Source organism: Manacus vitellinus, unplaced genomic scaffold, assembly GCF_001715985.3.
Source record: "Manacus vitellinus isolate BGI_N305 unplaced genomic scaffold, ASM171598v3 scaffold_2_pilon, whole genome shotgun sequence".
Taxonomy (NCBI): Eukaryota; Metazoa; Chordata; class Aves; order Passeriformes; family Pipridae; genus Manacus; species Manacus vitellinus.
This window is the reverse complement of record NW_021940208.1, coordinates 18,158,326-18,184,555: the sequence shown is the minus strand read 5'-3', so window position 1 is coordinate 18,184,555 and position 26,230 is coordinate 18,158,326. Positions and strand designations below refer to the sequence as shown.

Below are 26,230 nucleotides of genomic sequence, written 5' to 3'. Positions count from 1 at the left end.
TAAGCTCATTGTTCACGAACAAACATGATAAAAACAGAAAAAAATATTTTTAAGGAAAAAGGCAACCCAGAAATCGAAGAACTGTAATTCAAAAGAACATTTATAACTAAGGAATGCACTATAATAAAGAACATGAAATTGTCATGAAGCCTGACATATTATTGGAACAACCCTGTGTTTTCATCCTGGGACTGGTATCATATGGTAGTTTTGTGTGGAAAGAGAACAGAACACATCTAAGATTTAAGAAGTTAGGTCTCTTTAAACCATAAAAATGACTGTTCAGTTCCAAGCTATTTATTTTAACAAGTTCTTTGGTTGTCCATCCTACCCCACAATGGCTGTAGGATACATGCAGCAATGAGACATCCTCCACAAACACACTGATTACAGAATTAACAAATGACGAAATGACACAAATAAGCAAGCAAGAAAAGATGATGGTCATCACACCCTGATCCTCATGATGCCTAGTAAAGCTATCGGTAAACATTGCAACCAATGTCCGTGGGAATATGTCCTGTTGCAGTTTTATTCTGCGATGTCTTAAAGAAGGAAGCCAGCAAAAAGAAGAAAAATGAAAAGGGACACTTCCAGGGCATGCAGTTAGAAGGGGCAGTGAATTAAAAGTGAGGGAAAAGGGTAATAGAGATGAAACAGTGTAACTCAAATACCCATGGTATTTGGATTAGCATAAGTTTGCTACAGGGGCACTTATAATCATAATGAATTTAAACAAGAGGTCAACACGTGTCTATGAAGATGGAGTTGTTGTTTTTGGAGTCTGTGAAAGCAATCATTCTTTCATAGTTAACAAGAGCAAAGATGTATTTGAGAAGTTGTTGATTTTTATCTACAGCAGGAGGAAAGCTATCTCCTATCTGGAAAGTCACCAGTGATAAACATCAATTCAGAGGAATACAGCCACATGTTACAAATGTGTCTGGCCAGCAGTGAGCAAGTACCACACAGAACTTCTCACAATCAACACCCTCTGGTAAAGGATCAGATGTGCCCTTGCAGCTGCTTTAAACTTTACCACAACCCAGTGGAAAAGAGAGACAGCAGCGCAATAAAAAGGGAAGTAATCCTATGTGGGGAACAGCAGTAAAGCTCCTCTGTAGAGCCAGTAAGAATCATGCAAAACCTCTTTCACACAAGTTTTGATCCTTACCATGTTGACAAAGTATGCAAAGTTAGTGGAATCGCTCAGATATTGTAGGGTATAGGCATAAGTGTTGTGGAACTGCATAGTAAGGCAGTATTTCCATATGGATGCAGCTTTTAGAGCACAGGCAGTTTGAGGCAGAGACTTTTTGGGGGCTGTGTTTGCACAATAACTGATGTACAGACTATCAGAAACCAATATGCAAATTACTGTGGTTGCTGATTTTTTTTTATAATTTGTACAACTCATTAGAATTCTCTATCATTTTAGTTCTCTCTATACATTGATAAACTGCAAGTTTAGGTCCCAAACTGGCAACCGGTGATGTGCCTTTTCAGTTTTCTTAAGAAGGTAAATGAGTCCAGCAAAGTTGGTAGGATCACACAGAGGAATTAAATTAAGCTGTAGAAATTAATTTACTTATTCAGTTAAATTCAGTCTGGCATGCAACTTTTTTAAGAGGTGTCAGGCATCAGCTTTAGCAAGATGCTAGCAGAAGACAATATACCACAACTGAAAAGCTAGAAATTATATATAATTTGCCCATAGGAACAAATGGCCCAAACTTTACTCTATTATAAATAATGAAGTTTCTACATATTAATCATGCACAAAGATACCAAAAGGAGAAATGGCTCAATTTGAAAAACACTGATACTAGAAGTAAGATATTTTAAAACTTGTGAAGACTGCTGAACATGTCAAAAGCAAACTTAAAATGAAGCAGAATTTTTGAAAAAACCCTCAAAAATATTTCTAATACAAGACAAAAAATGAAGCACCTGCCAGAAATGCAAGCACACCCCACCCCTCCACGCACACACTGAAGGGGGGAGGTAACAGCAAAACTATGATGTTATTCTACAATACAAATTTGCAAGAAGGCATAACATATGCTGGCACATCTGGGTTCAAGTAGCATTCTTACCTGAAGTTCCTGGGTAGCAGATATAACAGATAGAAAAACAAATAGAAAGAATCTATGTAAAATTACTGTAATAAAGACATCATAGACAAACATTTGCCTACAACTGTAACAAATACTATCACAGAAACTTCAACTCTTCAGCCTATCTTTTAAGTTTGAAAATAACAATTACTTGCTTTCACATCTTTATCAAATTTCAAACAGGTACATCTTGTGGTCTGGGGATGATTTTTTTGATGTTGCTCTTGCTAGCTTAAGGAAGTAGACTCTTATACCAGGTCTGAATTTGGCTAAAGTATCTATTTAATTTTAAAAAACTAGTAAGTCAGTCTGGACTATACTGTGGAACGCAAGGCTTCAGATCCATGGCAATTTAAAACCTGTATCAAGTAAAAGGCTACATTTTTCATTTTACTTCATATAAAACTAGAGAAGCTTAGTATCTGTTTCATGACCAATTTAAGACAATTAGGATATCAATTAATTTAGGCCTCAGTCTTGAAATTAGCCACATGTATAAAAGAAATCTTTACAGCATCACAATCCATGAAGGTAAATTCATTTTGGTGGGAATTCTGCACAATATGCTCTCTGTATGGTTTTAAGTGGTGAAGAGAAAGAAGAAATTCCTGAATTTCAGTAGACAAAACATTATCAAGTTATATTCAGTCAAAATTGCAGTGTCAAATCCTTGTATTATCTTGAAAGCATTTAAGACACAACAATTACTGCAGTCAGTATATTTTTGACAAAAAACCTGGCGTTGTTTTATCATTTATCATTTTTTGAGCATTAGAGATCCTTCATATTATTTGTCTAATGTATTTTCAATCATTACTGCCAGCTACCCTTTTATTTTTTTTAGCAAACTCATGGGCAGCTGTGAGCCAAAATTACTATATTTTGATACAGAAATTCAAGACTTGGAAAAATAAGGACTTAGTGACATTTTTTTCCATTCCCTCATCTTTCTCTTCATTGGGAAAGAAAAAGTTCAGATGTACATGAGTTCACACCTCAGGGGTCTGTTTACCTTAAAATTATTTTACTACTGGAATACAAATAGGTAGAAAAATTACTATTTCTACTTGTACACTTGTTCTTCTCAGGGCTAAGAGCAATGCCTGAGAGAATTCTTGTTAACACTGAGTTCAGATTATGACAAGACAATTTATTAAACTGTTCAGTTTGCTGAACATCTGCACCTTAAGTCCTTCAAAAGAGCTAACAATTTCTGAAATTCTAAATAGCAACAAAAATGTTAGATTTGTTTGGCAATGGATATTAATTTTTGGGCTTTCCCAACCAAACAGAAAGAAATTAAAGGGTGTACCCCAAAAATTCAGCAGTTCTTCAACTTTTCCCCTTCAGCAATTTCAGCTCAAGGTGAGCTGATAGGCTTCACCTGTCAAGACTTGATCTGGGCCCTCAGAATTTTGTTTAGCTCCTGCAGGAAATGATGAAATCCCAGACATCTAAGCAGAATGGAAGGTATAGCTCTCTAAACATTAGTGATTTCATCAGCAGTTGCAGGAATAACAGCAGCCTGAAGGCCTGAGTTAATGTTTTAGAGGGTTACTTATGAACCAACTGATTTGGAATAATTTCATTTTATAGGTTTTTAATAAGCAAACATATTTTTGTTAACAATTTAGATCTTTATAAATTGTATTTAAAATAAATTCACTTAAAAGTAAATTCACTGAAAAGGTACTAGAACAGAGGTTTTATTTTCCACTAACAGTGTTGCAGTGTTTCCTAAAGTAGATTCAGAAAGGAAGGGTGTGGTAGCCTTTTACTGTTATGCTACTTAAATAAACACTAAGTGAACATTATAAACAATCTGAACTCAAAATTAAGTTTACAGTTAAACAGTTAAAGTTTTATGTTACAAGAAGAGTAGTGTTTAGTAGAAAGAGTATAAAAGTGTTTTAATAAAAAAGCTGTTTCAAAGAAAATATACTGTACCTCCCCATCTTCCAGCTCAACATCTAGGAAATCAAAGTCCCTAAAGACTCTGAATTGTTGTTCACTGTTTGAATCATCCATGTTCTCCTGCTCCCTTGTTCCGTCTTCTGAAGACACCAAGCTCGTCTGGTGCTCCATCAGATCCAAATCACCACAGGAAGAAAAAATCACCTACAATTTAAAGGATTTCTCTTGTAACAAACTGTTCCCTCTGGTTGTTTCTTCCTAAAAGCTGTAATTGGTTATTCAGAAGACTGTATTTCCAGTACACACCTAATTCCTTCACTGAGTATTTTTAGAACACTCTTTATTATTTATGTTGGACAGGTGCCTTCAGATTAAACTTGTACAAAGAAACAACTTCATACTGTGGGAACACATCCAAGAATATTACAGCTACCTCTTAATGGCTGCAGACTGATGTTGCCTGGATGTTTGTATACATACATAGGAACAAAATTCAGAGAACTTAGCAGAGAAAATACTGTCAAAGGAGTGAGATAGTAAGTTCATAAAAAAACCCCTCTAGTTAAAAAGATGTTCAAAAATATGTCAAGATTAGAAAATACAACAAGTTCTAATTTTTTCTTTCCTACTAAATATACTTATATCTTCAATTTAGTTGCAAAAATTAAACAGTTGCTGTCTTGCAGAAATGAAGGACCTGTTCTCCATAATAAAGTGACATACACCATATTCAAAAGCATTCAGAAATTTTCCTTTCTCTGTAGAAAATATTTAATAACTATTTTAAGAGCTCCCCACTATGGATGATCCATTGTCCATTTCCTGGCACCAGATAATATTAATTTTTAAAGAGTAACATCAGAACTGCCGTGTAATGGAAAAATCAGACACATACACACCATCCCCCCATTTCATTTCTTTAATTTATTTTTTTACTTTGTAAAGGTTCTAGATTGGTAATACCAGAGGTCATTACTTTATTCCCACTGAGATGGCATAACTAAAACCTATAGCATCACAGATCTCTCACAGGAAACCCACACATAGCTCTGACAGTAAGTCTGCTTTAAGTGAGAGGGCCATTCACTCACTGGTCCAAATGCTGAGAAATGCAGCCTGGGCCAGTACAAAGGACAGTGATAGTAATGTAACGTGAAAACTAAGCAAATGTGGTCAGCAATTCTGGGAAACACAGTTCTTTACTTTTAAAGTAATGAAACACGATGAAACAAAGAAATGGTCGATACAAGGCTACTTACTGAAGGGTTTTTACTCAGCCCAACTTCCTGACCACACAGGGAAAGGACATGCACCAGCTTTTCCTTTGTTCTTTTCTAGAAAACAAGGTGTTTCTCAAGTGAGCATTTTTTTAACCACTCATTCTCCTGGTGGCTAGAAACATACATTAGCAATTTTTAATTAGGAGAAACCAACCAACCAAAGAATTAGTCATTAAGTGCTCAAAGGATTGCTCTCAGAGCAACTATGCATCAAGGAAACAAAAACAGCTGTTAATGATTTTGCCGTTTATTATATTTAAATTAGTCAATGAATTCCATTGAGCATAATAAGGAAATGTTGGATCATATGCATCACTTTAAAAAGACAGTTCAGAAGCTTAAAATTAAGTACATGCATAATTTTCTTTTGGTCACTGCTATATAACCTGGTGTATTGAAAAAAAGAAAAGAGTAATAACTACATTTATTCTGCATGGTTTTATTCCAGCTGGCAGATAACCAAAATCAGTAAGGTAATCAAAGATCACTTTTAGGAAAATTGGTTTTTTTACTCAATTTCTCAAGAAAGCAACACTTTCAAAGTTATACATGCTATATCTATCTGCTCTCCTTGCTAATATCTGAACTCATTTGTCATTTTTAGTTAAATCTGACCTAGACTTAACAGGTCTTAAAAAGATGCATTTCCTGCAAGTTGAAAGAAAAACAGACATAACTCAGTCCATTTTTGAGTCCAAGAAAGCACACACAGTCAGATATTGTGCTGCCACTGCCCCAGCCAGCCAGGAGCACTGCACAGGGCACAAGTATTTAAGAACCTAAGTGTGTGTTAATTCAGCTGCTGTAAATGCAACTTGTTAATGAACAGTGGGATACCTACCTGAGAATATTGAGGTCTCTTCCAGCTCACAGGAACAAGGACATTGGAATTAGATCCTGATGAGGTTGAAGAAGTGCTTCGGGTGACAGCCATTGCCCTGGGTTTACCATCTCGTCCAGAAGAACTCTGCAGCTCATCATACCGTCTTCCAATAATTGGAGTCTTAAATAGAGATTAATATTCCCTAGTACTATGCCTCAGGATGAACTTAAAAGGGCCATATTGCTTCAGTTGGAGGAAAAGATTACTCTAAAGATTACATACAAGGATAAAACAAGGAGTGCACCAAATTTCATGTCACTTGATATGATTGTTATTTTCCACTGTGAACGTCTGAGTAACAACTGCCATATTTAGTAGCTACTGCTTATAGTCATGGATGGATAATACTCAAAGCAACTGTCACACTAGTTTCTGACATAAGAGCACATAAAAAAAACCCCAGAAAGCATATGAAATTTATTGGAAATCCACATTTCTTGCACATGCTTTTTAATATTTTTTTCCTACGAGTGCTGAACACTTTGGCTCTTTTCCAACAAATACTGAAATTCTCTCTTGGATTGACTGTTGGATGCTCAGTATGTTCTAGAACTATACCTACATGAACAGCACATAGTACCAGATGCCTTTTTATTTTTATATTTCCTTTTAATCTCAATAGCTCACTATTATCTATATAAAATAAATCTATAATGCTGAAAAAATTCCTGCAGCTTCATAACAACAAGTGACTTGCCCATTAAAGTCAATAGGACCATTCAGTTCTAAAAAGTTATCAGGTGCACAGGGTTTGCAGGATAAAGACTGCTGTAAGAGAGTCCAGTCAGAAGTCAGGTAGTAGTTCCTCAAAGGACATTCTCTGTCTTTAACAGTTACAGAGAACACTGGCATCCAAGTATAAAATGTCTGCAAGGGAAATTTATACATATGGCATGCATATATATTACAGTTGGAATAACTCAACACAGCTTTTCCACCAGATAATTTTAAATACAACTAGTAATTCCTTAACAAAAAAAAAAATAGTAAACATTTGAAAAGAGCCCTCCAACATGGGTCACTAAATATGTCACTTAGAATCAAAAATAATTGAAGAGACTTTCAGTTTGGTAATTTTCCTTTCCTAATTTTTCAGCTTTCTTAAGGAGTTGCAACACATGTTTTAGGATTATCAAATAACTCAATTAAGGTGTTAAGTAGCAAAATTACATGAAGTACCTCTGAAATATCAAAATGAAACTCTAGAGTCTTCCCTGGTAGCTCCTTGGAGGCACTGTTCCACACTCGATGTATTTCCATTTTTGAAAGATCACTATGTTGATAGGAAGGTAGAACTAAACTGGCAGAACGAGAAACTACCAATTTCAGGATATTCAAGGCTTCTCTCCAGTGAATACTCTAGAAATAGGTATATTTAATCAGCAAACAGAAAGTAAGATTCACACATATTCAAGATTGTTTACATTTTACAGTCATATTTTTTACCACATAATAAAAATATTGAATTGGAATATTCCTGTTCTTTCTTTGTCTTGGCCAGTGACAAGGTACATACTTGCAGAATAATTTCAACAGCAGAGACCAAGACTTGCCCAAGGTGTCACTGTTAGGGAAGTGGCTTGCAGCCTGAGACAGACACCTGTGGGCAAGGTCAACTTGGCAAAGGATTTAAAATCTCCTACCTGAATGCCTTAATCAGTATGAATAAATATAAGGGCCATTGCAGAATCCCCATTTAATAAAAAAGCTGACTTGATACAGGTTCTTTACAACTGTGAATTCCTAGTAGAAACACGTATTTTTCACTTGTCAAGAATTAGGTAATGGAGGTCTTTCAAGGGAAGTGCTTATGCCTCATCTCCCTCATGCTAATAATTAAAGACTGCTTACCCAGGCTCTGTGTGGTATTAATCTTGCTGCAAGGTTCTGCAGCTGAAGCTTAGCCCTTCCTACACAGTGAACATACAGCTGGGCATCTTATCTGGGAATGCACAGTCTATGAGGCATCAGGATGTCTGTACACTAGGTCCCACACTAGACAGTTGCAACCCTCCCTGCTAATCTATGATCAATTTATGATAGTAAATATGGCTAAGTTCCTATATTAAAATAATAAAAAATACTGTATTTACCTGTACATATTTTTCAATGGTTTTTAGCACTTCCACATTAAACTGTTTCACAGGAATAGCTGACATGTCCATATAACTAAGAAGACTGTAGATCATCTGTAAGAGGGACTGTTGCATACTAGGAAGGCCCTTTTCTAGTAGCTGTTACAAAAAAGAGAAAAGTGAATGTAACTAAATTTTGAGACATTTCTTCTTATGGAAAAAGCTACTAATTTCATGAATGCCATTTGTACTGTTAATCTCTCTTCACTCACTGATTTTGCAATGCCATTTTGCAATCATTTCACAACTCATAATGATACAGGTGTGAAGTAAAAAAAAGCTTAAGTTGGAAAAAATGCTAGCCTGTTACATTTTATATATGCCTGCCCTAACTTATCCACAAAACATATTCAGCAGTTAAGTAAACTGGTAGGTAAAATTTACACTGTAATTTGGGAAGGACATCCAATAAAAACAGGAGAGTGTCTTTTTATGCCTACATTTGCTGAAAGTCAGTGAGAAAAAAGAAAACATGCTGAAGAAACAAAACTACTACTATTCAGACATCAATAAATATTTATCCAAATATACTTCACTGCCAGTGCTCACTGGCTATAACTGCCAAAGAAACATCTTCTTTTAAGGAGGAGATGGAGTTTCTGGGCTCTCTTATTGTAGAGACTAATACAAAGAAGGGCTTCATCTAAATCCCGGAATTTTGAGACACCTAGGTGCAGATCCTGTAATACTACAATGAACCTTGGAAGTGCAGCTGTGCTTATATATATAAATATCACATATAGATGACATATATATGACATATATACATATACATACATATATACATATACATGACAGTAATTTCGGACATGTATGGACATCCGTATACATGTGATATGTCTCATTTGAAAATTTCCTGGAAGGTAGCATGTTCTTTCACTGGTGACAGGCACTGTCCCACCCCCCCAAATTTCAGAGGCAATCAAATGTTATTGCTGGAAGTTACCAGAAACTCAGTACTAGATACCATCCTTCATTCAGGCCAACAAAAAAAGTTCTTCTAACACTGGCTACTAGAATTATTAGGATCAAGAAAACAATTACTTATAAAAACTCTGTGCTGCATTATGTCTTCCATCAGAGAAAAATTTCAACTGTTATCCAAGTGGACTTTAGCAGTTTTTTAGATATCCTTGCTGGTCTGAATGACAAGGCTCCTCCTGTTATTGAATGAGAATGCTTCATGCCAGTCAAAATGGAATGATCAGGTAGGACATGCCTGTCTTATCCCACTGTATATTTTCTGATTTCTTTCATCAGTAAAGTGAGTGATTCATAAAACAAAGTGGGCAAGTTCCATTAGCAGTACAATAAATGGAACTCACTACGCTTTATCTATTCCTCTACAAAATGACAGCATGAATTTTTAAATTAAAGATACTAAATGGCAACATGCTTCAGCCCTTAAACACCTTCAGCCCTTCAGTACCTTTACTGAGAGAGAAAATGTGCGTAGCAAATCTTTTTCAAAACAGGGTTATAGACTTTTTCTTGCCTTCTATTAGGATCAGACAGAAAGAAATATTTTTGTTCTCTGACAGAGGCTACTGCATCAGACAATCTCTTTTGGGATAGGAAAAGGAATTCTTGGGAAATAATGGAGGTTTTGTGCGTCTTGCTGGTTAGAAAGCTGTTGCAGGAACTTTATCTCTGAAAGTTTCTAATTATGTTAGTCAAACAAACATTTTGAGGAAATAAAGAAGGAATTTGTCTAATATTCAAGTCACCAGTGGGATAGTGCCTGATCTAGGGAATTCTTCCCCTTGCAATGTTTTAGTCTCTAGTGATTCCTTGGTTTTGAACAGGTTATGAATGCTCATGTTTCTATCACAAACTGTCTCATATCTAACAAGGAGGAGGTGGAAAAATCTACCATGAGCATATTACTATGCACTGTGGTTTCTTGTCCCTTGTTCTATATTAATAGCATTAGTTATTTAAGTCCAAGCACGGCCCTGGACTTAATGAGTCACTAGTTTAAAAAGTGACCTATGCCAATTCAGATGCTCCTAGAATGAGTGTGCTTTCATGATAAAAGGTTGAATTTTAAAAATTAATATACAAAAATCTAACATAAAAAAGTAAGGTTTCAGTAATACGTTTGTATGCTGATTTTGGTAGTGGAGGTTCAAAGTTCTACTGCACCATTAAACAGTGATTTTTCCTCATCTGTAGATTGAGATCACTCCCATATTTTTCTAGAATAAATTATCAGTTTTCATGAATGGATCTTATGTAAAACTGAGTAAAGAGCACTGCTTGTCACTGAAAGGTTTGGATAATAACACAGTTGAAATGTCTTATTTTATGCTTGAATCATACTTCTTGATTACAAGTAATTACCTGCCATCAAATAGGTTAAATGCAAACTTTTATCTGAATGGCAATAATTGAAACTTCAAACTTCTGCCAAGAGCATTTGTTTTCATAGCCTTAACGTGTGGTACCATGTTTTCTTCTGAAGGTACACCTGTGTGTTCAGAGGGGTCGCTGTTGCAATACAGATTTCCTTTGTTATTCTTAATCACTGCATGTCTTGCAATTTCCCTCCTGCCCAAGCATTGGGGACTGAACCAGGATTGTTAAAGCCCGAGTTTGTGTAACCAATGGTTATAACATTCAACTGCAGATTGCCCAGAGGAGCTGTTAACCTATTTGGCTTTACCTATTGACAGTATATCCCACAGCTGGTTTAGAGAAGACAGGGACACCTTGTTTATCCTGGTTTGGGATTAACTAAGATGAAAAGATGAAACATTCTGAATGCTGAAAAAAAAAAAATTTCAGGGCCATAACAGGCTGAACAAAATGGTTTCTTGTCTCTTGCTACTTCACCAGATTGGCAGCTACTCTACGCCCATATGAATGTTCTTCAGACATGACTCAACAGCGATGCACTCAATGTAAATACAGAAAAAGGAAGTCATGCTTACTACTCTGTCATCCTTCTGCTGATGGTGCTATGTGAGGAATGTCTTAATTATGGTCAAAAACCTGCCTGACTTGTTAATACAGTAGTGTGGTGCCAATCTACAGCAAGGGGGAACTGCACAGAAAGAGTCTCCACATATAAGCCTAAACCCGTTTTAAAGGGAGCAAGATCACAAGCAATGGCCTTTGTGGAGATGTTGCAGCAGTAGTGACTGTACGTAGAGCATGGAAGGAAAACAGAGAGGCAAACACTTTCCTAAGGCTGGGAAAGCAAAGGAGAAAGAATTTAAACACTTTAATTTTTATAGCAATTCTTTATTAGGAATATAAGCTTCTGCTGTGAAGGAGAGACTTGGCTCTAGAGGATGGAAAGAGCTAATAGTTCTTCAGAGTCTTTGAACTTGAAAACTGATTGAAAAACCTCAAGGTCCTGTTTTAGTCTCCTTCAGGAGAGTCATGGCTTTCATTATTAGTTATGATTATCATAACTATCATATATGATTGTTAACTTAGAGCCTCCACGTGCAAACCAGGTGAGGAAATGCAGCTTGAGGTAGCAGAGCCTAGTTTGCTCTGAAGTCTTAAGTGATTGTGGGAGCACAGCCTGGCCTTTCAGGCTCTTGAAAAATCTGTCAATAGCCAGTATTAGAGACACCTGAGGAGTTTTTGTAGATCCTTTGGCAGAGGGGGGAAAAAGTCTGCTCCAAAAAATAAAGCTGCTCTAAATAAGCTAGTTAATTTATGTAGAGAGGTGGGTGTCAGACTCTTTTCCAGAGTAACAAGTGACAGTATGAGAGGAAATGACCTCAAGTTGCACCAGGGGAGGTTTAGACTGGATATTAGGAAAAATTCCTTCACAAAAAGGATTGCCAAGCATCAGAACCAGCTGACCAGGGAAGTGATGGCATCGACATCCCTGCAAGTGTTCAAAAAATGTGTGGATGTGGCACTTGGAGACATGGTTTAGTGGTGGACTTGGCAGTGTTAGGTTTGTGGTTGGACTTGATGATCTTAAAGGTCTTTTCCATCCTAAATGGTTCTGTGATTCCATGAATACAGAACTGTCTTCTCCCTGGATGGGAGGGGAGACTGAAGGCATCTCACTCAGTGGGGAAGTGATAAATCCGAGAACCCTACAAGAAAATGCTGTCCTGATACTGATCTGACACAAGAGGCAGAATATCAAGAAGCCTTATGCTGAAAGCTGAACTGAGCCTTGGATCCCCAGGAACAACACTGCATCAGCTCTATACTCCATGCATGAAAAATGTTAGGAGTAAGCAATGAACACAGAGGAAAACCTTGGCAGCAAGATGATACCATTCAGTATTAGAAGAATGAATATAAATTTGTATCAAGAACCAGATCCTTATATAGCAGATGATATCTTATTATGCTGCTAAAACCCTTGTGGAATTAGTCCTTCCCTTATCCTTAGTGGGATCTAAATAAATGTCCAGTTTCCTCTTGCTTTCACAGTGGAAAATCCAACTGGCTGATGAAGTAAGATGCTTTAAGATGCATCAGCTTTTGTTTTAGTGTTCAATATTGATTTTTTATAGCAATTATGTCTGTTAATTTCTACTTTTTATTTTTAATTATAAAATAACAGCAGCAGAGAGCCCCCAGAAATCTGCTGGTAGACTTCATCTCTTTTTGCTGTTAGGCAACAGAAGAGTTAAAACAGTAAAAAGTTTTCAAAAACTTACCTCAGCCAAATATGTAACCATACTCAAAGTAATATCAGCAAATGCTTCATGAAGGTAACGGCAAACCACATTTACCCAGGTAGCACAGTCCCTTGTATAGCTGTGTGTTTTATAAAGGGTCATGACATGTGCAAGATTTGATAGCTTGGGGTTCTTCTCCTCCAAACAAACCTAATTAAATATAAATGTCAAAACATATTGAGAACAAGGCAACTGCATTTCCAGTTTTGAGGATGTACAAAACAGTAAATGATTTTGATACCTGAGCAATCCTTTCAGCTATATCTTTACAAAACTGGTTTGGGCCATCAAAATGCTGAATTAAATGGGGCAGGAGACACAAAACATTCAGTGGAAATCCTAGAACAGGAAAATACAGAACAAAATGTGTATTTTGGACAGCAAGAGCCACAGTGATCTTTAAGTCTGGTCACAATTTTGATATTACATTAATTATAAACTCACACAGACTCTGTCAAGTTGTTCACACCACTGGCCATTCCACATTTGTCTTAAAGGAGCCTTAATTTGAAAATCCAGTACATCATTTACAATACTGTTGTAAAGTATGAAACTATTTCTGCAAACACTACTGCACATTCCTGTTAGAGATCATGTTTATCTTTTCCACTTAACTGGCTTATTGACAGTCTTAACTAGTGGCATTTTCATTACTGCTGCTAAAACACAAGAAGAAAATCACTGAGTATTGATCAATAAACAACTGTTTTGGTCAGGCTGCCAGGCTCAGCTTCCATTGTTTTATACTGTTCAAGGTAATAATAATAATGAATCAAAATTCTGATATAGCAGGTCAGCTAAGACTACTCAACGGGGTGCTTTTGAAGCTGGGTGATGGCTCCTGCAACCAAGTGCTGGCTGCTGTCAATAGCATAAGTACTGTCTGGAACTGGGATTCGGCTCTTCTGCATCGATACCTCAACGTAGTTGATGAACTACAGGCAGCAGCTGTAACAGTGAGCTGTAACAAAAACTGCTCTGGTTCAGGTGGGAGCTCAGAAGTCAAGTAAGTGTATCCAGACACAATCTGGTTTTTGAAAAGAAAGAATCTGATCTATGAAAATAATTTTCTAACCATTCATTCCCTCTTGTTCTACACAACTAAACAAGTTGCCTAAATTAGGACCACAGTTTCCCTAGTCTGCCTCTGTACTCAGGGAAAAGAAAAGATACCACCAGATGGTACTGTCACAGCCTATGTGTGAATTGCCCAACAAAGTCTGGAACACAGGCACCACACAGGTGCTTAGAGATGGGCAGGCTGTTCATGGCATTCATCCCTTTATTCTGTGTCTAAGCTTGTTATGACTTAGTTGTTAAGCCTGGACAGTTGTCTTAATATCTGTGTTTCTGACTAAAAGACAGGAGTAAAAATCTGGAAAAATGCAGAAACTCTCTTCAAGACATATATTTAAAGGAAGTGGTCACAACCTCAGCTAAATAACTGGGAATTTAAAGATGTTAACTTTATAACCCAGGCCTCTCTCCTCACTCACTATTGTGCTATTGTAGTTTATCTAGATAGTGTACAACAGTTTTAGATATTGGTATTTCTAGGGAAAATTCCATGAAGCACTAATTTAAAATCAAGTAATTTGACACAGTCTGAAAATAATTCAAGAGAAAAAGTGAGCAAAATAGGCTATAGAAAATTGGACAGTATCTCCTTACATGTATTTACTTTGTCAGCACTCAGAAACTTTATATACTGCTAAGCCCTAGAAATGAAATGTTAAATAATACATGATTGCTCTCCTCCAAAACCTTATTGTGCAATACAGTCACTTTTTAGAAACATGTTATTATGGTTATGAAATTTCAAAAAAAGCCCACCCAGCTCAAAGCAAAAGTATATTATGCATATTATAAGAGAAAGAAAAATGCCATTTTTGGTTTTGTTCAGACAGCCAAATGAGATCTGTCACCAAATGTCAATGCAACATAAACTGAAAGAGAGGAAAGCATGCTGGTTTACCTATAGCTTGAGAGGAATCCACCATGGATATTCGAGATACTGGAGTCAGCAAGCTAAAGAGCTGTAGCGTGAGATCAGTGGTAGTAAGGGAGGTGAATCCTTTCAAGAGTAGCTGCTGAAGTCCTGAGAAGTCTGCCCACTTCAGCTGCCCCTGCAACTTTTCTAACTTCTCCCGGTTTTCAGCTTTATCTAGTGGCAAATGAGCCAGAAGTTTATTCAGTAACCGCAATGCCATCAGGTACTCAAACTCAAAATCCGACTCCATCAAAGCCACAGCAACCCAGAAGATGGTGGCCAGTAGGTTGGTTGGATTGTTAATATGGGATGGATCAGTAAGACTGTCTTTTAGAGAGGATGAACTTCTTGTTTTAGAGGACAGGCCTTGTTGTGTGCATGCCTGAATTCTGTCTAGTGTGGCACTGCGTGGTGGGTCTGAGGACTTGTCCACATCTCCAAATTTTTTGGGTACAGAGAAGCTCCTCTGGTGTCTGCTTCGTTCAGCAGTGGCTGTGTTGCCACTTGCAGGATTCACATTCAGCTGGCCTGTGCTCTTCCGATTTGCAGTCAGTTTGGTGTTTGATGTTAAATCTGGTGAAGATGAACTGAAACCAAGATATATAACATACATTACAATGTGTGAATGCACAGCTTGCTCATATTGGATGCAAGCTAAGTATTTATCAAACTGTAAATAAATATTTAAACAGGAAAAGTAAAACACCACACTGTCTGCTGCAGCCTGTCTTTTTTTTCAGAAGTGCCCACAGATATGACAGAAATAAGGTTCCCATGGCACTGCACCAAACCAGAGTAGAATAGCCTACAGTTTAAATAGACAAGAACAACATGGGGATAAGAAATACAGAGCTGTGAAGTGACTTGTGGAAATGCCCATACAATGGGACAGTGGCAGAACTGAAAATAACTTTGGTCTTTAAAATGCCCTCATCAGTGAAGCAAGCCCTGAACTTGGCAGGCAAAATGCACAATTGCTTACTGGTTAATGTGAGAACTGTGGACAGAAAAAACAGCATATCTTAACAAATACACCAGATTATCCTCAAGAAACCTATCATGTGACTGCCTGCCAGTACAGGTCCTTCAGAAACCTTGCTGTCATTGCATCCTCTCCTGCCTGTATCCTGAGATCTCTTCAAGGTAGTTCACAGAAAGTGTAGGTGTTTCAATTTCAATGACTAATGCCTCCTCATGGATTACCATGTGATGATCCTGACAATACCTATCAATGATCTGTACAGATGAACACGTTGTGTTGATACATGCAAGGGAAGTTTGTTCTCCGGGAACAGCTAATTCCTGACTCTTTGATCCCATTCCTACTTCATATACTATGAGCCCCTGCTGTCTACAGTGATTGAAGAAAATCTAATTATGGAATCAAGTGTCAGGGTAAAGTATATTGCATCCCACTGCTTACTGGAGTGTTTTCTATTCTCTGTTCCATCTTGTTCTTTCCTGAAATGCGCACTAAAGAAAGATAAATAGCTCTTATTTTAGAAAGTAGAAGCATATTTCCCTCTCTTTACTCTGTCACGAGGCACTACTTGTGTTCTGGCATTACACAGCACCCTGCCTACCATCGTCAGAAAAGACAGCCCCTGTATTTTTGTGCTGCATGTAAAGCATGGTAACTTATGGACATTTTTTAAAAAAGTTACCTATTTTGTTGTTACTATTAATTACCCTCACTACTGTCAACAGCCATATTACAGAAGGAGCCTGCAATTTTCCTCCATATACAAAGGTCTTCTTTCAGGCCATGGGTTTCAGAAAGATGGTCTACACATCCAGTAAAATCCACGTATACCTGGGACAAAATTCTCCCTAGTTTTATTGAGGAGAAGAAACCATGATCATTTACTTGGGGAAGATTTCATCTGAGAATGACAGATTATATGAAACCAGTATTACAAAAACCATGTTCCTTCCCAGATATGTTTTCGGGTATATGATACAAAGGTGCAAAAATACAATATTTTTAAAGGATGTTAAAGTAGGTTATAGCCAAGTGGCAGCAAGGCAGAATTTATAATACATTGTAAAGTTCTATTAGTTGTATCAACATTATTTCAACTATGGCAAAATTTGGCTGAATGTGCTCATATCTAGCTCTCTGTAGGTTACAAATGAGCTCAGTCTTATCAAAATTATTTTTTCCTGTTAGGCTGCATAACTGCACACTTAATATCATGAGACATTGAAAAAAAATTAGTTAGAACAGCCTCTTACCGTGATAACACCGTCAAAAGATCACTGTTCTTCAAACAGTCAGACAGATTATCCACTGCAGCTTCCAAAGTAAGTAGTGCCTCCATTACATACCCCTATCAATGCATGAGATAACCCATTACAACAAAGACATTCAAAAAAGTAACATTTAAAAATCTTCAGTTCATAAAAGGAATAGGCACCTACTGAAACCCCATAATTTCTCTTGAAAAAGAACAACATTCACATCAAAGCCACTGCCCTGAACATTAAAATGTCACTACAAATGTGTTTTATTTTCTGCCTCTAAATGATCTATGAAGGTATGCAAGAAGAGCACATATCTCATCAGGGTATTGGCAATGGCCCACCAAACCTCTGACTTGCAGGTTAGTGATTTACACTCTCCACAAGCAATTGTGACAGAATATTACTGTCATCTTGTGGCAGTTTCATTACCTAAGTAAAATATGGAGGTGATGTCAGTCTATTTCTTACTAAGAGTAAGTATTTTTCTTTATTAAGTCTTGAATCTTGCAATAAACAGTCTCTGATGGTAAAATTTCAGTCTGTTTAGCTAAACTGAATGAACATCACAGTTCAGTGAAAGGTGAAAGGTCTGTATCAAACTAAGTCAGTGCAGGCTTTGTATTATTACAGATGGGGTGGATTTCTTTATTTCAAAAGATGTTAACATTTAAGGAATGAGATGGTGTCTACTTCATCTCGTCAGATTACATCAGCAGGTGGATTCCTTAAGCTCAAATTAATAGCGTTGAAAGGGAAAAATGGTCATCATGAAGATTTCAGTTTGAGTGACAAATACTAGATATTTTCTAGCTGTTCTCTTAGAGGTATTTAAGATTGTAACAGCCTGACGAAGGTTTAGGTAATGCACATGTGAATTCAGTAAACTCAGAGGTAACCTTTTCTAAGGCCACATTATACTCTTCATCATTCGACTCCAGAACACCCTTGCTAAAATGCTAATTTTAAATTAAGTATACATTGAATCAACAGTACTAAGAAGCATTATGTACATATGCATACCTGAATCTCATCTCCATGCTCTCCAATAACTTCCACCAATCTTGACAGGAGGTCAGACAACGCATGTGCAGAAAGGGGCTGCTTTAGGGCCCTGAATATCTGGAAAGAGCGACCTGCATAATGTCTGGAAGAGCTTGAAAGAGCTGTTTGTAAAGCAACTTCACTCAGATGCTGCTCCAAATGAAAACCTAAGCAAAAGAATAGGATGTCAATTTTTTTTTATGACAGACTTTACTGTGGGTCATAAACAGCTGAGCCTACTCTGTAAGGAGGATATGCGTGTTAGCATATCCCGCAAACCCTGTGAGAAATGGAGGTGCAGAAATGTCTGTGTTTTGGAGAATTTCTCACTGCTTACATTTATTTCACACAGAATGCAAGAAAATGAACTGTAAAACAAAATTCTGAGTCTAAAATTAGTAATCTGATTTATTTTTTTTTACTGTTCATGGACAAACTTTCAAGCCAACCACTAATCTTGCTGGCAGAAAGAGAGTAACTTCTGAAGACTCCCAAACTGAAAGCCAAATTATATTAGGAGTCTTTCTATTAGCTTCAGAAGGCTTTGGATAAGATCTTTAATATAAATACTGATGCTGCATTCTGCTTTGATCTTTGAAGATATTTAATTAGCAACTGTGTTGGTTTTCGAAATACAATCAGTGCATTTCCTAAGTTCTAAAAACATAATAAGTGAAAACTAAACTTTTATTGCCTGAAGAACTTTGCTGAAGTACATTTACTGAGTAGCTGTGATGTATTTACCAACAGGTAAATACATAGAGGAGATTTTATCTGGCAGAATCAATCAAAAGGCTTTCTACCAACAGCCTTGAAGAAGTACTCAATTTAACATTTAGCCACAGTTTAATCTAACACGACTTTTTTTAAAGCAATTCTTTCATATGTTATGCATCCTTGTTAAGACATATGTGTTGTGCTTCTGCATAAGCAGATCTACTAAGTCACAGAATAAATATTAAGTGTGACTGTGAGGGAATATTTCTTTAGTTATAAAAGCAAAAAGATTTACTACCTGACTTGGAATCTTTAAATACAGATACAACATGGCGCAGAAAATTAGTGAGCTGTTCAGCACTCTTGGTGTTCTGATTTTTGGGAGTGATATCTTCATGGCACCAAAGTGGACCAAATGCCCTTAAAGAAATACATAACAAAGTGCAAGATTTCTTTGAGTTATCTGAAATAAATGTAATCGGTTAAAAGATATAATCTGTAAAGGCACTTAGATATTTACAGGGTCATGACCTGGAAAACATGCAACTGAACAGAATTTTAAATACAAGTAAATAAATACTCCTACGCTGTATTTTACAAAATCTCTCTCTTAAATATAAGCTATACCATTTAGAGAGCAGGATAAACAAATCCCTGTTCTTTAATTTAACAGTGTGCCTAGAATCTGCTGGCTGTAGTTGGTAGTTAATACTAGTCTCACTATGGCCTTTCACTATACCCTGTACATTTTCTATCTTCTTTTATAATAATAAAACTGTCTTCTTCCATTAGTTCATTGCTGAACATAATAATATCAGTCAATTAAACACTTTGTTGGACAAGATTTTTTTCTGCTTTTCCTGACACTGAAGTACCTACCTACTAAAATTAGTATCAGTAACAGAGGAATGGGAGTCTGTAATTACTGTATAAGCTCAGTAATTTTCCTTAGAGTATTTTAAGTTGTTACATGAAAGTATGCATTTCGAGTACAAACATATCCTCTGCTTATCTCCATTACCTGGTTGTCAGGAACTCAATTAATTTGTTTGCTTTCTCATCTGATTCAGCAGCAGTGTCCATGTCCTCAACTTCTTGTGTAATCTGTGGCAGATTTCCACTACTGCCTCCCAGACTGATACTGGAAGAGGTGGAGCTGGAGCTCAAGCCGGAGTCTGGCACCGGAGATGACTGGTATTCCCGCAGAAAGTCAAAGCCACCTGCCAGCCAAAAGGGAGGAGATAAAGATGGAATGCACTGTTGGGCAAGTGTTACAGATTAAAGTGTCTGCCAAGCAACTCTTTTCAGAGTCAGCAACAGAAACATTCTACTGTTTCTGTTGGGAAATGGGGAAAACCTGCGGAATACAACAACCCTCAAACGCTGATGGGAGTGAAAATGGTACTGTGTTTTTAAAGGTGTAGAACTCAACATAAAATGAAAAATATTAAAGTTTTTTACATTCAGAAGTGTTACTTTTTGTAAAGTGAATTTAGAAGTTGGCAAAGTGCATATAAAGTTCAGCTCAATTTTCTGGACTAGTTTGATGAAGAAAAAAACTCTGCAAGGTGGAATTATTAGGACAATTATGTTGCCCTAATTTTACAAATGTAGTGGAAACAAAGACAAATGTTTAAGGCTTCTGTTCACCTTTAGTAACTGTAACCACTGGACTACTCATACTAAATTTTTTCCACATTAGGATTAAACATCTGAATAAGTGTTCTGCTAGATCAAAACCTTGACACACAGTTTCAGAGCTGAAATTAGAAACTAAGGTTAGACTGCTAGTCATCTTAGGCTGTATCTACAACAGATAAAAAGGCATTGTGAGAAGAATGAGAGCAGGACAAAACCCACTGCAGATCATGACACTCTTAATTTAGTTGCCTGACATTTGCCTGACAAACCTGAGCTTAAGTATTTTCAATTAGGATTCTTTGCTATAGCTACTCACCCACACTCTCACTCTTTATATTAGTTGCTCAAAAGAGAGTCCGAATACCAAGTTTTGACACCTTCTTGGACTTAAGAGGCCCATACTCAGGGTACCAATTATGTTTTTCAGACACAGGAATGAAAACAGTTTTTCATTTTGGCATAAAAGCAGTAATATAATTTTAATGTAAGAATTTTATTCTGTATTTAATAATCCACAGACATGCACTGGAAAAGAAATCTACCTAACTTGAGACAGGAAATTCGTGTGAGGTAATTTTGCATATACGTTATTCAGAATGAAACCTCTTTGGCAAAACATTCATTAAACTGAAGTAACTATCCTGTCTACACATCACTTTAAAATAACTTTGTTGTGTCTCAGAAAAAAAAAGTTATCACATAATATTCTTTATAAAGCCAAATTACTTATCACTTATATTCCTAAAGAACCATGGAAATGCCACTTATTTGATAATATTTCCTTTTCATTTTTCAATGTATGGTGAAGTTCCTCACTCTCTCCCAGACAAGTAATCCTACATCCATAACTCTATATTGGCTCTATGACCCTTCAAATTTCAATAGTACACTTGCTTTTGGTATTATTATGACAACAGCAAATCTAGCTAGCAGCTTTCTACAGACTGTTCCCAACCAACCCCTTAAAAAAAGGTAAATTGGTAAAAGTTAACAGAACACTGATCTCAGCAGAGGTCTGAAGTAAGCCTCCTAATCTAGAAACAGATTTCAGGACAGAAATTAAGTGTATCTGTGATACAAAGGAGGGTGTGTATCATGTGAAATTTAACTTAATGGAAAATCTGAGCTGCATATCCCTGTCTCTTTCTGTGTTGGAATTATTTACTAATTTCTTTAGAAGGTTGAGGAATGATTGCCCTCATTTAAAGTAGTCTTGGCTCCCTGAGGGGGGAGTCAAGAAGTTATTAGGCCTATTAATTTTAAAATACTACATTATATATTATGCCTTACATTAGATAAATTTCCTGCTATCATGAAAAGTTATCTAATAATAAATAGCATTCACATGGAGTTAATATTACTGTTCTTATTTTCCACTTTACTACTTTGATTTATCAAAACTGTTGTATTTTAGAAAAGTAATCCTACTTTCAAAAACCTGACAATACAATGCAATGTTCTCTTATTTTTCTTGCTTTGTTACCTGTGTAAAGATATTCAGGTAAGTATGCCGGTTGTACTGTCAGAGTCTTGGTCTCATTCATCTCTCTGGTCTGAAGCAGCACTGATGCAATGGCTTGATAGTTGTTATTGCAAGATAATGCAATCAAAAGGTGAAGCAGTAACTTTTTACTGTGTTCAAAGACCTCCGGGCGGTAATGGTCAAGGCCTAAATGAAAAGGTTACAGCAACCTCTGAATATGAAGTAATAATAAACAAGTTCACATTCCAGAAATAGTGAAAATGACAAGGCAAGTCCGTGACAACAGTACAAACAAACAAAAGATGTAGTATTTTCAGACACAGTTACTATTGTTGTTACTTGTGTATAATCAGTTTCCAGACTGAGGTCCCATACAAGAGGTACAAACAATGAGTGGCAATACAACTTTATACATTCTGTCTCAGTGCAGTGTTAATTTGACAGGTTTGGCAAACCTCTAAAGGTAAGGAATTCATGATGGTGGTTGTAATTACATTGCTTACCACAGTATGTGGCTTTCTTGCACAGACATCAGGTTTAGAATGAGTGCAAACTGTAAGAGGTAGATACTGATTTATTAAGAAAGGAACTGACAGACAAATCACTTAAAAATGAATTTCAGCTACCAGTGAGTAGCATGAGATATTAGCCCCTAGCAGAGGGTGTAGAACTGAAACTGAAGGTTAGCACTGAAAGACTGATCTGGTTTACACTACTGCTGTTTGTAAGATTTTAAAACAGCCTGAATAATTCACGAATTACAAATATGAGGGAAACTTGTATGTTTGTAAAATGATGTTTGTAAAATAAACTGCATTCTATTGTAGTAATCTCTTTTTGATTCTCTTTCAGTACCTTTCAAGATATTTAAAAGTACTTTTTTCTGTTTAGGAGTAGTTTAAGTGCTGAAAAAGTTACTTTTTTAACTTCTTCAGCTCCTCTCTTCTCAGGATATATTCCTCTTTAAAAAGCAGCTCCTTCATTACTCTAAATGGCAGCAGCCAACAGATTTTTCAAGTCAGGTGTTTTCTAATATACTCCAGTCATGCTGGTTCTTGCTGGCCTGCAAAAATAGCTGCTCATACTGCCTGAACAGTGTGCCTTTGGCTCCTAAGGGCAGTTCTTTGGAGGTCCTGTGATTCTTGGTCTCTTACTCCTCTGCCCACAGCCTCTACAAAAAAAAAATGCAGGCATCCTGCCCACCCTCTTTTTCAGCTTCTTCAGGTTTCTGCTCCTATTCTCCTTTCTCCATTTCCTTCCACCTACCAGGAGACAATGAACTCATCCTACCCTAAAATACATCAGAAAGGATGTAAAAAGTTCTTCTAGTTGAAGATAAATTCTATATTGGCAACACTTGTGACTGAAATCCTATGAAACCCCAGGGCTGTATGAAAGTCTTGGCACAGATCTTCTAACTATAAGAGAAGGACAGTTTAGTCTTTGTGCTTGTCCAGTGCTGGGCCCTTCTTTACTTTGGAAGCGTTCCTGAGAGGGTAAACTTCTGTGACGTGGAAACATTTCCATGGGGAAAAAGTCTAGCTGCTCAACTCATTTCACATTGGTTGCAAAAGAGATTTTAAACAGCAGTGATTTTCATGTCCTTCTGACATAGGCAGGTTCACACCAGCAGTATGCCTCTCCACTATCACTACTACAAACCATCTGTTAGGCTATTAAACACACATAAATTGCAAAATTCTTTCATTTAAGTATTTTCTCGTTCCAATAAATGAAAGGATATTTGCTCTCCAGCTAGCCACTATACTAGTTTCAAGTTTCCTTTTTGGTCAGATGTATCTGTCTGTCTATTGACATACCAACAGGACAGAAATACTTGATTTTCAATCACAATCATACCTTTGGCTAGCATATAACATAACATCCTTAAAACATCACAAGAACTCTACTACAAAACATAGAAGAATTTTCCACAGAAGGTGTAGCAGCTCTAGAGAAATTTACCTTAAAGTCTTAAAGCTGTGATCTCACTCTAGTTACCACTAAACCAGTTACACTCAGTTACCAGTTATATTTAGCTTTAATTTCACATTTTAGAATTGGGAGTTCTTAATGAAGAGATTGTTTCAAATGCTATTTATAAATTTCTATTTGTTTCTTATTAAAAAAATGTAATGTTGAAACCTTATTGCACAAACAAATAACTAAAGACATTTTTATAATGGATTACTAGTGTCTTAACTATTTTTGCATATGTTTGTTTGCATGGCTCCCTGATGGCTCCTTAAAGCTGCCTTAACTAAAGTGGTCATGCTGCTGCATACCACTTCTGTCTTGTTATTCCTGTATTCTTGTGAGAATTTCTAACTGTAAGCACCAGTTTTCTCACACTTGTTACAAATCACATTAAAGATGTTTGATCAGTTAATGGTTATTGATTTGATCCATAAACTTGATCCAGTTTTCTTGGTAAGTTCACAGACATATAAAAAAAGAAGGAAAAAAATGTTATGGGCAGCCACAAAATAAATTTAAATTTTAAGTGAAGAATATATGTGAAATATCCTATTGAAACTGACTCTGGAAGTCCCATCCAACACAGTCCTGGTTATTAGTCCTGCATTTAATCAGAAGTTTGTGAAATAAATATACTGATATAAAAAAATCCCATTTCATAAAAAAATTCAAACAGAACAGTTGGTGACAGAGTAGCATAAAAGGAGAATGAATTATCTTCTTCAACTTACACTGTTTTCTACCACTGTGCTGTAACCTCCCAGTTTAATCTCTTCTTGTCTGCTGAACAGCAGACTCTTCCCAGACTGACCATGAATAGACTTAGTGGTAACTATGCTGTTTGAATGAGAAGTGAACTGCGATCTCAGCTATAATAAATTTATTTCACAACTGTCTGGCTGTGGGTTTTTGTGAACACTATTATTTATCAACCATGAAAGTTAAGGAATGGCTTTATAATGCTAAATACTCTTGTGTGCTAAAAAATTAGACCACTCACTTTTTGTAATGTTAAACAGGAGGACAGGAAAGCTAACACCTTCCAGCTGAACTGTGTTACAATCAGGAACAGACACAGCAGTGGGGAAAAAGCAGTGCCTCTATGCTCAGGTACATAAGAGATAAAGTATTCCATTAGCAATGCAATTAATAAAGCTTGCTTTCCAGTGGTCTGTGTCCTACTCCACTACTTCTGCAGTACAGTAATCTTGGATCTCTTACAGAGTATTTTTGCAAAGGCAAGAGACAGCACCAACGTGTGTACTCCAGGCCTAAGGCATGTGTAGACTGCTATCACAAACCAAACTGTACAAGGGCTTGAGTTTCACCTGCTATGTGTTTTTAGAGATATTTTAGGAAGTCAATCATTTTCAAATTTCTACACATCTCTCAAATTTGGGTGAAATTCGCCAAAATATTCAAAAGCTTCAAAGTTTTGAGACTAATTCATGTACCATAATTCCCTTGGGCTTTTTTTAAGTGGAGGGGGAGGTCATAATCAAAACATGTAAGAAACACAGCTCTATAGCTTCAGCAAAACTAAAGTAAAAAGATGGGAGTACATTTATTCTTTGTTTCTTGTTCTGTTGGTTTTACCTAAAAAGAGAGCATGTAGCAACAAAGGAAGGTGAAGAGCCCAATCTTCTCTCACACTGTGATCCACTACCATCTCAGTCATGAAGATGACAGCAATATTGCACCTAGAAATTAAATCACATTATCAGTTTCAAATGTCTTGGAAATGGGAAAGCAGTACAATGATGCCTATTTCTGAAGAAATAAACAATCTCTAAATTTTCAAATTTATTGCATTTCTTCCCAACATGATTAATGCTGAAGCACTTTAGTTATGGTATCAAGCAGATAAGTACCCATTACTGAAAAAAACCCTATTATTGTCAATGCAAATTATGTCAAAAAGGAATTTCAGAATACACATAGCCTACTTAGAATAAAAGATCAAAGCCCTATGAATAACAGGCACAAAGGCTTTGGAGAGAGAAATTTTCCTTTCTGTTTTAGTTGTTTCTTCAGTCTGATTCTTACCAGCAATGTCCTACATTGTAAATAGACTTTCTGGTAGAAATCTGGTAGAGTTGAGAGCTCTCATTGCAAGTTAGTTTTTGCACTGGAAATCAGCAGAAATT

At 36.5% G+C, this 26,230-nt stretch overlaps 1 protein-coding gene across 6 annotated transcripts in view; it reads right to left on the bottom strand.

Annotated features, from left to right (window-relative positions):
* FRY (FRY microtubule binding protein) overlaps positions 1–26,230 on the bottom strand; it is a 205,115-nt gene that overhangs the window by 25,874 nt on the left and 153,011 nt on the right. For 3 of the 6 annotated variants that reach the window (XM_018071108.2, XM_018071104.2, XM_018071107.1), the window contains 15 exons: positions 25,680–25,783; positions 22,107–22,292; positions 20,004–20,202; positions 19,281–19,402; positions 18,245–18,432; positions 17,216–17,310; positions 14,966–15,567; positions 13,232–13,329; positions 12,970–13,140; positions 8,288–8,428; positions 7,374–7,553; positions 6,153–6,314; positions 5,291–5,365; positions 4,065–4,235; positions 2,097–2,105 (listed from right to left, as the gene is read on the bottom strand). In XM_018071108.2, coding sequence (XP_017926597.1) covers positions 2,097–2,105; positions 4,065–4,235; positions 5,291–5,365; positions 6,153–6,314; positions 7,374–7,553; positions 8,288–8,428; positions 12,970–13,140; positions 13,232–13,329; positions 14,966–15,567; positions 17,216–17,310; positions 18,245–18,432; positions 19,281–19,402; positions 20,004–20,202; positions 22,107–22,292; positions 25,680–25,783 — 2,503 coding nt within the window. Of the gene's footprint in view, positions 1–2,096; positions 2,106–4,060; positions 4,236–5,290; positions 5,366–6,152; positions 6,315–7,373; positions 7,554–8,287; positions 8,429–12,969; positions 13,141–13,231; positions 13,330–14,965; positions 15,568–17,215; positions 17,311–18,244; positions 18,433–19,280; positions 19,403–20,003; positions 20,203–22,106; positions 22,293–25,679; positions 25,784–26,230 lie in introns of all 6 variants that reach the window. The other 3 variants (XM_018071106.1, XM_008934237.2, XM_018071105.1) reach the window with 2 other exon arrangements.